The 14,220-nt window shown below is 47.4% G+C and overlaps 1 protein-coding gene across 1 annotated transcript; it reads left to right on the top strand.

Moving 5' to 3' along the window:
* On the top strand, positions 1 to 14,156 carry Ltf (lactotransferrin). The gene is made up of 17 exons (XM_090323571.1): positions 1 to 96; positions 1,094 to 1,257; positions 1,965 to 2,073; positions 3,264 to 3,446; positions 3,714 to 3,861; positions 4,468 to 4,523; positions 5,355 to 5,533; positions 5,887 to 6,061; positions 6,358 to 6,512; positions 7,067 to 7,157; positions 7,907 to 7,954; positions 8,518 to 8,673; positions 9,765 to 9,906; positions 10,674 to 10,741; positions 11,118 to 11,302; positions 12,046 to 12,235; positions 14,067 to 14,156. Exons 1-17 carry the CDS (start codon positions 54 to 56, stop codon positions 14,099 to 14,101), a joined length of 2,127 nt encoding a protein of 708 aa, XP_090179697.1. The 5' UTR covers positions 1 to 53; the 3' UTR covers positions 14,102 to 14,156.
* Positions 14,157 to 14,220: the final 64 nt, after the last annotated feature.

The raw sequence follows: 14,220 nt of genomic DNA, 5'->3' as shown, positions 1-14,220 counted from the left end.
AGGGGCTCGGGGAGGAGATAACTTCATTTCCTTCTCGCCCAAGCAACATAAGCATGAGGCTCCTTTTCCTTGCCCTGCTGTGTCTTGGGGTCTTAGGTAAGTATAGGGGTACTGAGAATGAGTGTCTGAGTTGGGCCTTAGTTGGTTTTTCCCAGGATCTCTGAAATTCATATACTGTAGACTGTGTGTGTGTGTGTGTGTGTGTGTGAGAGAGAGAGAGGGGGGGGGAGGAGAGTGTCCTGGAGCTTTGAACTCAGGACCTGGGTACCACCTCTGAATTTCTTTTTGCTCAAGGCTAGTACTCTACCCCTGGAGCCACAGCACCACTTCTGGTTTTTTCTGTGTCTGTAGTACTGAGGAATCGAACCCTGGTCTTTGGGCATGCTAGGCAAACACTCTATCATATTTCCAGTGCAAGTTTCCAACATCTGTAAACACAAATGTGGGACTGGGCCTGCATAAAGGGCTTATGTCCTTTACCCAGGCTTCCCAAGAAAGCTGAGATCTGAGGGTAGTTGGTTCAAAGCCAGCCTGGACAGGAAAATCTGTGAAGCCAAAAGAGGGCACTGTGGCTCAAAGAAAGTGGTAGAACACTATAACCTTGAGGGAAAAAGCTCAGGGACAGTGCCCAGGCTCTGAGTTCAAGCCCCATGGCAAAAAGAAAAGAAAATTTAAAAAGAAATAAATAAATCACAGACTCCTGGCCAAGGTTGAGGTCTGGGAGTCTACGCCTCCCCTGAAGGCTGAGAATGCCTGGTGAGATAGGAATACAAAGGGAAGGGGCTGAGAGTTTGGCCTAGTGGAGTGCTTGCCTAGCATTCATGAAGACTCAGGTTCGATTCCTCAGTACCACATACATAGAAAAAAGCTGGAAGTGGTGCTGTGGCTCAAGTGGTAGAGCTCTAGCCTTGAGAAAGTCCAGGGACAGTGCTCAGGCCCTGAGTTCAAGCCCCGGGACTGGTACACACAAGGAAAAAAGAAATACAAAGTGTGGTGGAGTGAGGCTTTGGAGTTTCTGGTCCATTAGAGGAAATGTAGTTGTGGCTTTAATTCTTTGATTTTGGTTTTTGGGTTTTTTTTCTTCCCCTCCCAGGACTGTGCCTGGCTCTACCCAGGGAAAATATTCGATGGTGTACTATCTCACAACCAGAGACCACCAAATGTTTCACGTGGAAGAGGAACATGTTACAGACCGCAGGCCCCTCTCTCAGCTGTGTCAGAAAGAAATCCTCCCGTCAATGCATGCAAGCCATTGTGGTGAGACAAGGCTTGCAAGTGTCCTGAGATATGTGGATGGAAGGACCCTCAGCTCGGCCTGTCAGGCATCTGTGAACATTAGACACTTTTTGGCAAAAGAAATGAGAAGCTCAGGGGTTGGGAGTGTGGCCTAGTGGTTAAAGTGCTTGCCTAGCATGCTCGAAGACCCGGGTTCGATTCCTTGGTACCACATGCATAGAAAAAAGCCAGAAGCGGTGCTGTGGCTCAAGTGGTCGAGCTCTAGCCTTGAGAAAAGTCCAAGGACAGTGCTCAGGCCCTGAGTTCATGCCCCAGAACTGGCAATAAATAAATAGAGATTCAGTGGCTGAGATCTGAGGATTAGGGTTCAAAAACCAGCCAGGACAGGAAAAATCTATGAGCGAGCTATATATTTTTTTTGGGTCTGACATGGGACTTGAACTCAGGGCCTGGGCGTTGTCCCTGAACTCTTTTACTCAAGGCTAGCACTCTACTTACTTTGAGCCATCGCTTGCACAGTTGATTTTTGGGTGATCCATGGCAGCTAAGCATCTCAGGGACTTTCATGCCCGAGCTAACTTTGAACTGTGATCCTCCAATCTCAGCCTCCTGAGTCGTCTAGGCTGATAGGTGCCTGGTTCAAAGCTTCCTGAAGTCCCCAAACTCCATTTTTTTTCTGGACCTCGTAGGTTTCCTCTTGAAGTTGATCAGATCCCTTGTTCTTCCAGGCAAAGAGGGCGGATGCTATGACTCTCGACGTCAGCTCGACGTTGGAGGCAGGGTCTGCCTCCTACAAACTTCGACCCATAGCGGCTGAAGTTTATGGAACAGAAGCACGTGAGTTCTCCCCAGAGAAGGCCTGTGCCTATGGCCTTACCTGGGGGATGAGAGTGGGGGGGGGGGGGTCTCTAGGCTCAAAGAAAATGGGCATAGACGCTGTTAGCACCTGGGTGGAAAGACAACGCCCCCTCCTAGAAGAATAACCAGAGCCAGGGCCTGGGAGTTTGGCCTAATGGTAGAGTGCTTGCCAAGCATGCATGAGGATCCAGGTTCGATTCCTTGATACCTGGCTGGGTTCAAGCCCCAGGACTGGCAAAATAATAATAATAATAATAATAATTAATAATAATAATAATAGCAGAGCGGGGTGGCTCATGCCTATAATCCTAACTACTCTGGAGGCTGAGATCGGAGGATCGTGGTTCAAAGCCAGCCTGTGAGACCCTTATCTCCAATGAACCTCTAGAAAACTGGAAAGTGGGGCTTGGCTTAAGGGGTAGGGTGATAGCCTTGAGCTGAAGAGCTCAGGGACAGTGCCCAGGCCCAGAGTTCAAGTCTCATGACCCACAAAATAATAATAATAATAATAATAATAATAATAATAAGAAGAAGAAGAAGAAGAAGAAGAAGAAGAAGAAGAAGAGGAGGAGGAGGAGGAGGAGGAGGAGGAGGAGGTGGAGGAGGAAGAGGAGGCTGAGATGGGAAGATTCTGGTTTGAAGCCAGTCCCAGGTAGAAGAAGACTCCTTTTTTCCCTTGCTAATTGTGGAGCTTGAACTCAGGGCCTGGGCACTGTCCTTTGGCTTTCTTAAGGCTAGAGCTCTACCACTTGAGCTATAGCACCACTTCTGGCTTTTTCTATGTATGTGGTAACTGAGGAATCGAACCAGAGTCTTTGTGAATGTCAGGCAAGCACGCTACCACGAGGCCAAACTCCTGGCCCTTTCTTTTTTCTTTCTTTTTTTTTTTTTTTGCCAGTCCTGGGGCTTGAACTCAGAGCCTGGGCACTGTCCCTAAACCCCTTTATACTCAAATCGAGTGTTGTAGCATTTGAAACACGGCATCACTTTTGGCTTCTTCCGAGTGGTTGATTAAAGAGAAGAGTCTCAGGAACTTTCCTACCCGGCTGGCTTTGAACCGTGATCCCCCAGACCTCAGTCTCCTGAGTAGCTAGGATGATAGACGGGACACAGCTCCAGTCTTGATCCTAACGAAGGCTTTCTATTCTCTCTTTCGATTCCACGTGCAGAACCACAAACCCACGTGTATGCCGTGGCTGTGGTAAGAATCACCAGTTTACTACAACTGAACCAACTGCGAGGCGCGAGGTCGTGTCACACAGGCCTTGGTGACACAGCTGGCTGGACTGTCCCTCTGGGATTCCTTCGTCTATCTCTGAACTGGAAAGGCCCACCTGAACCCCTGGAAGCAGGCAAGGCCTTATTTATGATTTGCTTAGGGGTAGGATTTGAACTCAGGGCCCGGGCGCTGTCCCTGAGCTCTTCAGCTCAAGGCGTGGCGCTCTACCATGTTGAGCCACGGGGCCACTTGTGGTTTTTTTTGGTGGCTCACTGGAGAGTACAGAAGTGGGGTGGAGTGTGTGTGGTGGGGTCTCTCTGTTTTGGGGGGTACTGTGGAGGGGATCTTGTCATGTCGAGGCCACTCAGCCTCTGTGACCCCTTGTTCCTGTGTTCCACAGCTGTAGGCAAGTTCTTCTCTAGCAGCTGTGTTCCTGGAGCAGACAGGGCTCGCTTCCCCAACCTGTGTCACCTGTGTGCGGGGACAAGGACCACAAAGTGTGCCTTCTCCTCCCTAGAGCCCTACTTTGGCAACTCAGGAGCCTTCAAGTGAGTAACAGGGTCCCTTCTTCCCCAGGGACACAGGGCCAGGCCCCTTCTCTCCCTCTTTCCCTCCCTCCCTTCTTTCTTCCTTTTTCCTCCCTCCCTTCTTGCCCTCCTTTGTTTTTCTCCTTCTTTTTCTTTCTTTCCTTCCTTCCTTCCTTTTTGAAATTTCTTTTGTGGTCCAGGGGCCTAACCTCGGGGCCTGGTCATTGTCCCCAAGCCTTCTCAGCCTAAGGCAATCCTTCTACCACGAGAGCCACAAGTTCCACTTTTGTCTTTTTCTTGGGGGGGGGGCGGGTAGTTGTTAATTAGATATTAGCGTCTCATAGCTTTTTCTGCCCAGGCTGGTTTTGAACTGTGACCCTCAGCTCTCAGCCTCCTGAGTAGTAGCTAGAATAACAGGTATGAGCCACCAGTACCAGGGTAAAACTCTTTTATTTAGGGGGAAACAAATGGATTCGTAACCTTTCAACCCTCAGCGCTTAAGTGGAAAACCTGCAGTGTCTTGCCAACTTTCTTTAGGATCTTTCTTTGGGGTTCAGAGCCAGTGTCAAGGCTCCTGCTTATAGACAAGGAGAAACGGATTCACCCTCTCATGTCCTCATTCCACAGGTGTCTGAAAGATGGCACTGGAGATGTGGCTTTTATGGAACATAGTACGTTATTTGGTAAGAAACAACTATCCAGTGTGTGTGTTTGTGCCAGTCCTGGGGCTTGAACTCAGGGCCTGGGCACCATCCTTTGACTCAAAGCTAGAGCTCTACCACTTGAGCCACTGCAGCACTTCTGGCCTTTTCTGTGTATGTGGTACCGGAGGAATCGAACCCAGGGCTTCAGGCATGGTAGGCAAGCACTCTTCCATATTCCCGGCCTAGCTTCCTGATTGGCTAGATGTGAGCCCCCACCGAGGCAAAGTTTATGTCTATTCATGGGAGGGGTTTTCTTGTTTGTTTGTTTGTTGTTTCCTTATTTGGTATATTTTTGTTTCACTGTTTTGTTTGTTTGTTTGTTTGTTTTTTTCTGTCAGTCATGGGACTTGAACTCTGGGTCTGGGAGCTGTCCCTGAGCTCTTCAGCTCAAGCTACCACCCTATCCTTGAGCCAAGCCACATTACCCATTTTCTAGAGGTCAATTGGAGAGAAGAGTCTCAGGTCTTTTTGTGTCCCTGGCTGGCTTTGAACCTTGATCTTCAGATCTCAGCATCCTGAGTAGCTAGGATTCCAGGCCTGAGCCACCTACGCCTGGCTTTGTTTTCATTCATTCATTCATTCATTCATTCATTTATAAATCACTCTGGCTGGCTGAAAGGCCTAAGATTCCCAGGCCAGGCTCCGATCTCAGCGGATTCTGGAACTTTCTGGGAGATGATTCATTTGCTGTGTAAATGTAGTGGTTTTTCTCCTTCCACTCAGCCTATGGGGAGAGAGGGGAGTCAGAGCTTACAGGTCCTGCCAGAAAAATGGCTGACCCGTGTTCTGTTGCTTCTCTCCCTTCCCCAGACATGTTGACCAACGAGGCCGAGAGAAACCAGTATAAATTACTATGCCCGGATAATACCTGGAAGCCAGTGAGTGAATATAAACAGTGCCATTTAGCCAGAATTCCTTCTCGTGCGGTGGTGGCCCGGACTGAAGATAGTAGGGAAGATTCCATCTGGCAAGTTCTCCGTCAGGCACAGGTAACTCCACCTACACCCCTTTCCTCCATCTGTACTTTATGCCTGAGGTGCTCAACCATTTGAACCACGCATCCAGTCCTGTTTTTTTTTGTGTGTGTGTGTGTGTGATGGTCCTGGGATTTGAACTTAGGGCCTGAGCTACTTTTTTCCTCAAGACTAGTATTCTACCACTTGAGCCACAGCACCATTTCTGGCTCTTTCTGTGTATGTGATACTGAGGAATCGAACCCAGGTCTTTATGCATGCTAAGCCAGCACTCTACTAGGAAACTACAGACACCAAGTTCCCCTCCCTTTGTCATAAACGTCAGTGAATGGGTTTCCTGTTGGTGTCATAATTTTGTCTTAACTTAGGAAATGTTTGGAAAAAACAAGTCTTCAACATTCAAGCTCTTCAGCTCCCCTGTGGGGCAGAGAGATCTCCTGTTCAAAGATTCCACCATTGGGTTTCTGAGAGTGCCTCAGAAGATTGATAGTAAGCTGTACCTGGGATCCAGACATATCATTGCTTTCCAGAACCTGAAAGAAAGTGAGTGAACCCCACTGGGTGGGTGGTAAGACGTGGGTGAATCTTCTGAGTAGTGGATCCTTTCTTTTGCCAGTCCTAGGGTTGGAACTCACAGCCTGAGCACTGTCCTTGAGCTTGCTCAAGGTTACAGCTCTACCACTTGAGCCACAGCACCACTTCTGGCTTTTTCTATGTATGTGGTACTGAGGAATCGAACCCCGGTCTTTGTGCATGCTAGGCAAGCACTCTACCAGTAGGCCACACTCCCGGCCCCCAGATAAAGGTTTTTAGGGTCCATGTTTTAACCATCTCCCCAGGGGAGGAAGAGGTAGCAGCTCGAAAGTCCCGGATTTCCTGGTGTGCTGTGGGAAATGATGAACTACGCAAGTGCAAACGCTGGAGCAGTCTCAGCCAGAAGCAGGTGGCCTGCGCCTCAGGCCCCACCACGGAAGAATGTCTGGCTGCCATCCTGGTAGGTGGGCAGTGTCCCCGAGGGTGGGAAAAGGGACCCGGGTTCTGGGTATCTGTCTGAGGTGAACAAAGCAGGAAGCGTGTGTTGAGGGGTGTGTGGCAGGCAGAGGGAGGACGGGAGTGTGGCCTAGGGGTAGAGTGCTTGCCTAGCATGCGTGAAGACCCGGGTTCGAGCCCTCAGCACCACAGATTTAGGAAAAAAAAAGCCAGAAATGGAGCTGTGGCTCAAGTGGTAGAGCTCTAGCCTTGAGAAAATCCAAGGACAGTGCTCAGGCCCTGAGCTCAAGCCCAGGACTGGCAAAAAAAAAAAAGAGTCTCATGGGGCTGGCTTTGAACTGCGATCCTCAGATCTCAGCCTCCTGAATAGCTAGGATGACAGGCGTGAGCCAAGGGCGTCTGCCTTTTTATTCCTTTGATTGTAACAATAATTTGAGGATTATTGCCAGAATTAAGAAAGTATTGTGATATGAACTAACACCAAACTGGGGGGGGGAGAAAAATTGAGAGAGTCAGACAGACAGACAGACAGACAGACAATCTGCTTTGTCTATACAGAAAGGAGAGGCAGATGGCATGAGTTTGGATGGAGGCTTTATCTACACGGCAGGGAGGTGTGGCTTGGTGCCTGTCCTGGCTGAGAACCAGCGTAAGTAGACTCCGTCTCGTTTCTGAAGGAGGCTGGGACCTTGGAGGGGTGGAAGGAAGATTGGGGACCCACAGAAGACGTTAAGAGACAAGAGACCATGTACACACACACACACACACACACACACACCTTTGTTGAGAAGTGCAGATCCTCTTTTTTTTTTTGGTCAGTCCTGGGACTTGAACTCTGGACCTGCGTGCTGTCCCTGAGCTCTTTAGCTCAAGGATACCGCCCTACCCTTTGAGCCACAGCACCACTTCTGGTGTTCTGGTGGTTTGTTGGAGATAAGAGTCTCACGGTCTTTGGTGCCTAGGCTGGCTTTGAACTGAGATGCTCAGAGCTCAGTCTCCACTGTAGTTAGGATGACAGTGTGAGCCACTGTGCCCGGCTCTTTTTGAATGATCATAACTTAGCATCAAATGCTTGTGGCTCACACCTGTCATCCTAGCTACTCAGGAAGCTGAGCTCTGAAGATTGTAGTTCAAATCCAGCCTGAGTGGACACGTCTATCAGACTTTTATCTCCAGTGAACCAACTCAAAGCTGGAGGTGGAAGTATGAATCAAAGGCTAGAGAGTCAGCCTTGAGAGGAAAAGATAAAGGGAAGAGTCCAGATCCTGAGTTCAAGTCTCAGTACTGGCACACACACACACACACACACACACACACACACACACACACACACACACACACCTGGGACATCTCAGTAAATCTTAGTATTTAATGACATGTTGCTTTGGTTCTTTGCAGAATCCTCGAAAAGTAATGATCTTGATTGTATAAATCGACCATCTGAAGGTAAGTTAGAATCAGTTATTTCCATAGGCAACAAAATGCCTAGTGGTTAAAGTGCTTGCCTAGCATCGACCCGGGTTCGATTCCTCGGTACCACATACATAGAAAAAAGCCGGAAGTGGTGCTGAGGCTCAAGTGGTAGAGCTCTAGCCTTGAGAAAGTCCAAGGACAGTGCTCAGGCCTTGAGCTCAAGCCCAGGACTGGCAAAAAAACAAAAAACAAAAAACTGGGCACCCATGGCTCAGGCCTGTTATCCTAACTACTCAGGAGGGTGAGATCCGAGGATCACGGTTCAAAGCCAGCCTGGGCACCAAAGTCCAAGAGCCTCTCGCCTTCAATTAATCACTAGAAAATAATCACTAGAAAACGAGAAGTGGAGCTGTGGCTCCAGGGGTAGGGCGATAGCTTTGAGCTAAAGAGCTCAGGGACAGCACCCAGGTCCAGAGTTCAAGACCCATAACCACCACCACCAACAAAAAAGAAAGTAACATTAACGTTTTTCTCTCCTTTGGTCTATATACCATTTGTGGCCAATTAACTCTCTCTTCTGTCACCTGTTTCTCCAGGGTACCTGGCTGTGGCCTTAGTTAAGAAGGCCAAGGCTGAAATTACCTGGAACTCTCTGAAAGGCAAGAAGTCTTGCCATACAGGTGTGGGAAGGACTGCAGGCTGGAACATTCCCATAGGCCTGCTCTTTGAACAGACAAACTCCTGCAAATTTGGTAAGGAGGCCTATGGGTATTGAGGGAGGGTCATCGGTGCTGTGGAACCTTCTGGAAGGAAGAGCGGATGGGGTTTGCAGGCTGATGGCAGAGGGAGGTTCTCTTTGGATATAAGTAAATAGTCTACATCATCTAAGTCAACACTAAGGAGGCTGTGATCTGAGGATCAAGATTCGAAGCCAGTCCAGGCAGGAGAGTCCTTGAATCATTTTCCTTTTGGTCAGGCCTGGACTTGAACTCAGCGCCTGAGCACTGTCCTTGGGCTTTCTCAAGGCTAGAGCTCTACCACTTGAGCCACAGAACCACTGCCGGCTTTTTCTGTATACCAAGGAATCAAACCCCGGTCTTCGTGTATGCTAGGCAAGCACTCTACCACTAGGCCAAACTCCTAGCCCTGACTCTTTCTCCATTCCTTTCCCCCCACCTCCACTCCATCATGAGATCTGAACTAGGGCCTGGGGCCCTGTCCCTGAGTTCTTTTGCTCAAGGCTAACTTGTGCTCTACCATTTTGAGCCTCAGCACCACTTCCAGTTTTCTGGTGGTTTGTGGGAGTTCATAAGAATCTCATGGACTATCCAGCCCAGGTTGGCGTTGAACTGCAGTCCTCAGATGTTAGCCTTTTGAGTAGCTGGGGCTCAGATGCGAGCCACCAGCGTCTGACTCCTTTATCTCTACTTCATTACAGCAAAGTTAGACATGGAGAGGCTGGGAGCATGGCCTAGTGGTAGAGTGCTAGCATATATATGTGTATATATATATATATATATAATGAATGATATATACATATATATGTATGTATATATCATATATGTGATATATACATATATATGTGTATACACACATAGCTATCTACATATAGATAGATATATCAGATCCTGGAGTAAATATTCAGTATGCTCTTCTGCAGTGGCTCAACCTGGCCCTCAACTGAACCTGCAGGCTAGGACCAGGATGTCTGGACTCTGAGTTTTGGGCAATCCCAAACTGAAATCCATCAGCATCACCTGCCCACACAGGGTCAACTGACAGCCCCAGTGGCTGGGCTTGGGGAGGCTTTTATCTTCATTTGTTTTCCCCTTGTTCCTTTCAGGTGAATTCTTTAGTCAAAGTTGTGCCCCGGGCTCCGACCCCACATCCAATCTCTGTGCTCTGTGTGTCGGGAATGAGATGGGCAAGCATAAGTGTGCATCGAATAGCAGTGAGAGATATTTTGGCTACACTGGGGCTTTGAGGTAAGTCGAGACCTGAATGTTCCCAGCGTAAAGGCCTCAATCTTCATCTTCAGGAATATTGGGTTTGCTGTGGTGCTAAGAGTTTTTTTTAAGTTGTAAACCTATAAGACATGTAGGCATATATATATATATATACACACACATATAAATGCATATATATATTAATCCTAGCTACTCAGGAGGCTGAGATCTGAGGATCATAGTTCAAAACCAGCTGGAGCACAAAAAGTCCATGAGACTTTTTTTGGTCAGGGGGCTTGAACTCGGCCTGTCGCTGCCCCCGAGCTCTTCAGCTCAAGGCTACCTCCCTCCCCTTGAGCTAAGCCGCACTTCTCATTTTCTAGAGGTTAATTGGAGATGAGAGTCTCAGGTCCTTTTTGTCCAGGCTGGCTTTGAACTTTGATCCTCAGATCTCAGCCTCCTGAGTAGCTACGATTACAGGCATGAGCCACGGCGCCTGGCCCAATATTATTATTATTAACAATAAACAGTAATAAAAATTGAGCCACACTTTGAGCCACAGCATCACTTCCTGATTTTTCTGTTTATTTGGTATTAAGGAATAGAACCCAGAGCTTCATGCATGCTAGGCAAGCATTCTACCACTAAGTCACACTCCTAGCCCCTACTCTTATTATTTTGAAACCTTTGAATTCCTGGAAATCTCTTCGTTGTTTATAAGTTTACTCATACATTGTATCTAACAAATCTTTTTACCAGAAATCTAATAGTTGTTTCCCCTACCCTACCCCATGGATATATTTTAGGTGCCTGGTGGAGGAGGCAGGAGACGTAGCATTTGTGAAAGATTCTACCATCTTCCAGAATGCGGAGGGTAGGGGAAGCTATCAAGCTCTCTTTTTATTTATTTTATTGTATTTATTTATTTTTTTGTTTATTTGCCAGTCCCGGGGCTTGAACGAAGGGCCTGGGCACTGTCCTTGGGCATTCTCAAGGCTAGAGCTCTACCACTTGAGCCACAACACCATTTCTGGCTTTTTTCTATGTATGTGGTACCGAGGAATCTAACCTGGGTCTTTGTGCATGCTAGGCAAGTACTCTACCACTAGGCCAAACTCCCAGACCATCAAAGGCTCATTCTACCCCCTTCATATCACGAAAGCCCTAGTGGAATGTCCACGTATGCCCAGAAAACACTCCAGGACAAAACTAGGGCTCAATGGATGATGCAACCTTCCTTTTCTTACCAGGAAAGAACAGGGAAGCATGGGCTAAAGACTTAAAACTTGAAGACTATGAGTTATTGTGCCTTGATGGTTCCCGGAAGCCTGTGACTGAAGCCAAGAGCTGTCACTTGGCTATGGCCCCTAACCATGCTGTTGTCTCTCGGACAGACATGGTAAAAACTGTTGAACAAGTCCTGCTGAAGCAACAGGTATGAAACGTCGTGATTACTGGCATTGTGTGTGTGTGTGTGTGTGTGTGTGTGTGTGTGTGTGTGTGTGTGGTAGTGGTCCTGGGAATTGAACTCTGGGCCTAGGCACTGTCCCTGAGCTCTTCAGCTCAAGGCCAGCGCTCTACCCCTTGAGCCACAGCCCTACTTCTGGTTTTCTAGTGGTTAATTGGAGATAAGTATCTCATGGACTTTAGTGTCCAGGCTGGCTTTGAACCTTGATCCTCTGATCTCAGGCTCCTGAGTAGCTAGGACGACAGGCGTGAGCCAGCAGCACCCAACAGATTTCTTTTTGTTTTCTTTTGTTTTACTTGTCCTAGGGCTTGGACTCAGGCCCTGGGCACTGTCCTTGGGCTTTCTCAAGGTGTGTGTGTGTGTGTGTGTGTGTGTGTGTGTGTGTGTGTGTGTGTGTGTTGTCGGTCCTGGGACTTGAACTATGGACCTGGGCACTGTCCTTGAACTCTTCAGCTCTTCAGCTCAAGGCTAGAGCTCTACCACTTGAGCCACAGCACCATTTCTGCCTTTTTCTATGTATGTGGTACCGAGGAATTGAACCCAGGTCTTCGTACATGCTAGGCAAACACTCTACCACTAGGCCACACCCCCCGCCCTTGTTTTCATTTTTCTCAAAGCTGATTCAGAATGGAAGAACTACCATGACTCCATCTCCACACACCGTCCAATCTTTGTTGTGCATTCCTTTACCCTCCATTTTTCTGTCCCAGGCTCTTTTTGGAAGAAATGGACAGAAATGCCCAAGCGAGTTTTGTCTATTCCAGTCTGAAACAAAAAACCTTCTCTTCAACGATAATACCGAGTGCCTGGCTAACCTCCAGGGAAAAACAACTTATGAGACCTACCTGGGGCATCAGTATATCACTGCCATCAACACCCTGACAAAATGCTCCATCTCCCGTAAGTGAAGCTGGATAGGAACAGAAGTGAAGGTCAGGATGAAGGTCAAAGTTGAGTGTGGGTGGGGCATCACATTATGGGACTGGCATATTCTCAAACATTCAAATTTAGGAAAACATATGTCAGCCAGGAAAATCTTTTATTTATTTGATTTGATTTTTTTCTTATTTATTTAATTAAAACAAATTTTTTTTTTGGGTTGGTCATGGGTCTTGAACTCTGGGACTGGGTGCTGTCCCTGAGCTCTTCAGCTTAAAGCTACAGCCCTACCCCTTAAGGCACAGCACTACTTCTGGATTTCTAGTGGTTCATTGGAGATAAGAGTCTCATGGACTTTTCATGCTTGGGCTGGCTTTGAACTGTGATCCTCAGATCTCAGCCTCCTGAGAAGGACAGGAAGTGAGCCACCAGTACCCTTCTTAGGAGTATTTTGAGAGAAATGGGAATGTGGCTTAGTGGTAGAGTGCTTGCCTAGCATACGAAAAGCCCTGGGTTCGAATCCCCAGTACCACATACACAGAAAAAGCTGGAAGTGGTGCTGTGGCCCAAGTAGCAGAGTGCTAGCCTTAAGAAAGCCTGAGGAGAGTGCTCAGGACCTGAGTTGAAGCCTCAGGACTGGCCAAAAAATAAAAACATTAACAGGAAAATAACCTCTCTCTCTCTCAATTAAAGTAAAGACTATAGTTAACTAAGGATTCTTTTTAAAATCTTAGTTTTCTTTCTTTTCTTCTACTCAGTATTCTTATTTATTGTCAGCCATGGGGCTTGAACTCTGGGCCTGAGCCTCTTTTGTGTTATATCATTTGAGCCACTGGATCACTTCTGGCTTTTTCTGACTAGTTTATTAGAGAAAGGAGTCTCACAGACTTTCCTGCCTCAGCTGGCTTCGAATCACAGTCCTCCGATCTCAACCTCCTGAATAGCTAGGATGAGAGGTGTGAGCCTCCAGTACTCAGCTTAAGGATTCTTTTAAATGAAGGGCGTTTTCTAAAAATCATTATATATACACACAGAGAGAATTTTATGTACTATCCTCTAGATACTAGATTAAAAAGAAACAGGCAATGAGTTTTAGAAGTGCTTTTTATTTTTCTTTATCACATACATATTTTGTTACAAAAAGGATTTGTAATTTTCACTATATAGACACAGCTAAACAGGGCTGAGCAAGGTAGTATATGATCTCAGCACTGAGGAGGCAGAGGTAGGAAAATCCTTAGTTCTAGGCCCAGCCTAAGACTATAGAAATGAGACTTTGTCTCTAGCACCTGGCTTGCCTTTTTTGGGGAGGGGGAGAAGGAGGGGGGTTGGTTGGTCCTGGGGCTTGAACTCTAGACCTGGGCTCTGTCCCTGATCCTTTCAGCTCAAGGTTAGAACTCTACCACTTGAGCCATAGCGTCACTTCTGGTTTTCTGGTGGTTAATTGGAGATAAGAGTCACATGGACTTTTCATGCCCGGGCTGGCTCTGAACTGAGATCCTCAAATCTCAGCCTCCTGAGTAGCTAGGATTACAGGTGTGAGCCACCTCACCCTTCTTGATCTATTGGTTTCTCATGATTAATTCAAACCTCCATTTCTGAACCTTTTTTGTTTTGTTTTGTTTTTTGCCAGTCCTGGGACTTGAACTGAGGGCTTGGGCACTGTCCTTGAGGCTTTTCCCTCAAAGGTAAAGCTTTACCACTTGAGCCACAGCACCACTTACAGCTTTTTTTCTATGTATGTGGTACCGAGGAATTGAACCCCGGTCTTCATGCATGCTAGGCAAGCACTCTACCACTAAGCCAAACTCCTGACTCATTTCTGAACTTCTTTCTGGTTGATATCCCTCAGCTCTCCTGGAGGCCTGCGCTTTCCTGGAGAAGTAAAACTCAAACAGAAGATGACTCAAGCTACCCAAGGGCATCGCACTCCGATTCCGACAAGTGCTAGATCCTGTACCCCTCTGTCATGGGTGAACTCTGCCTAGCCATAGGTCCACTCGATT

Source organism: Megascapheus bottae, chromosome 32 (genome assembly GCF_031878675.1).
Source record: "Megascapheus bottae isolate mThoBot1 chromosome 32, mThoBot2.hap1, whole genome shotgun sequence".
NCBI classification, from domain to species: domain Eukaryota; kingdom Metazoa; phylum Chordata; class Mammalia; order Rodentia; family Geomyidae; genus Megascapheus; species Megascapheus bottae.
This window is presented reverse-complemented; position numbering and strand designations above follow the sequence as displayed.

Bases quoted from the DNA above. Each gene is read 5' to 3' on its own strand.
- Ltf (XM_090323571.1), top strand. From the start codon at position 54: ATGAGGCTCCTTTTCCTTGCCCTGCTGTGTCTTGGGGTCTTAG. The intron at 6,062-6,357 runs GTGAGTGAACCC...CCATCTCCCCAG, and splicing joins TTTCCAGAACCTGAAAGAAA to GGGAGGAAGAGGTAGCAGCT. The intron at 12,236-14,066 runs GTAAGTGAAGCT...GATATCCCTCAG, and splicing joins GACAAAATGCTCCATCTCCC to CTCTCCTGGAGGCCTGCGCT.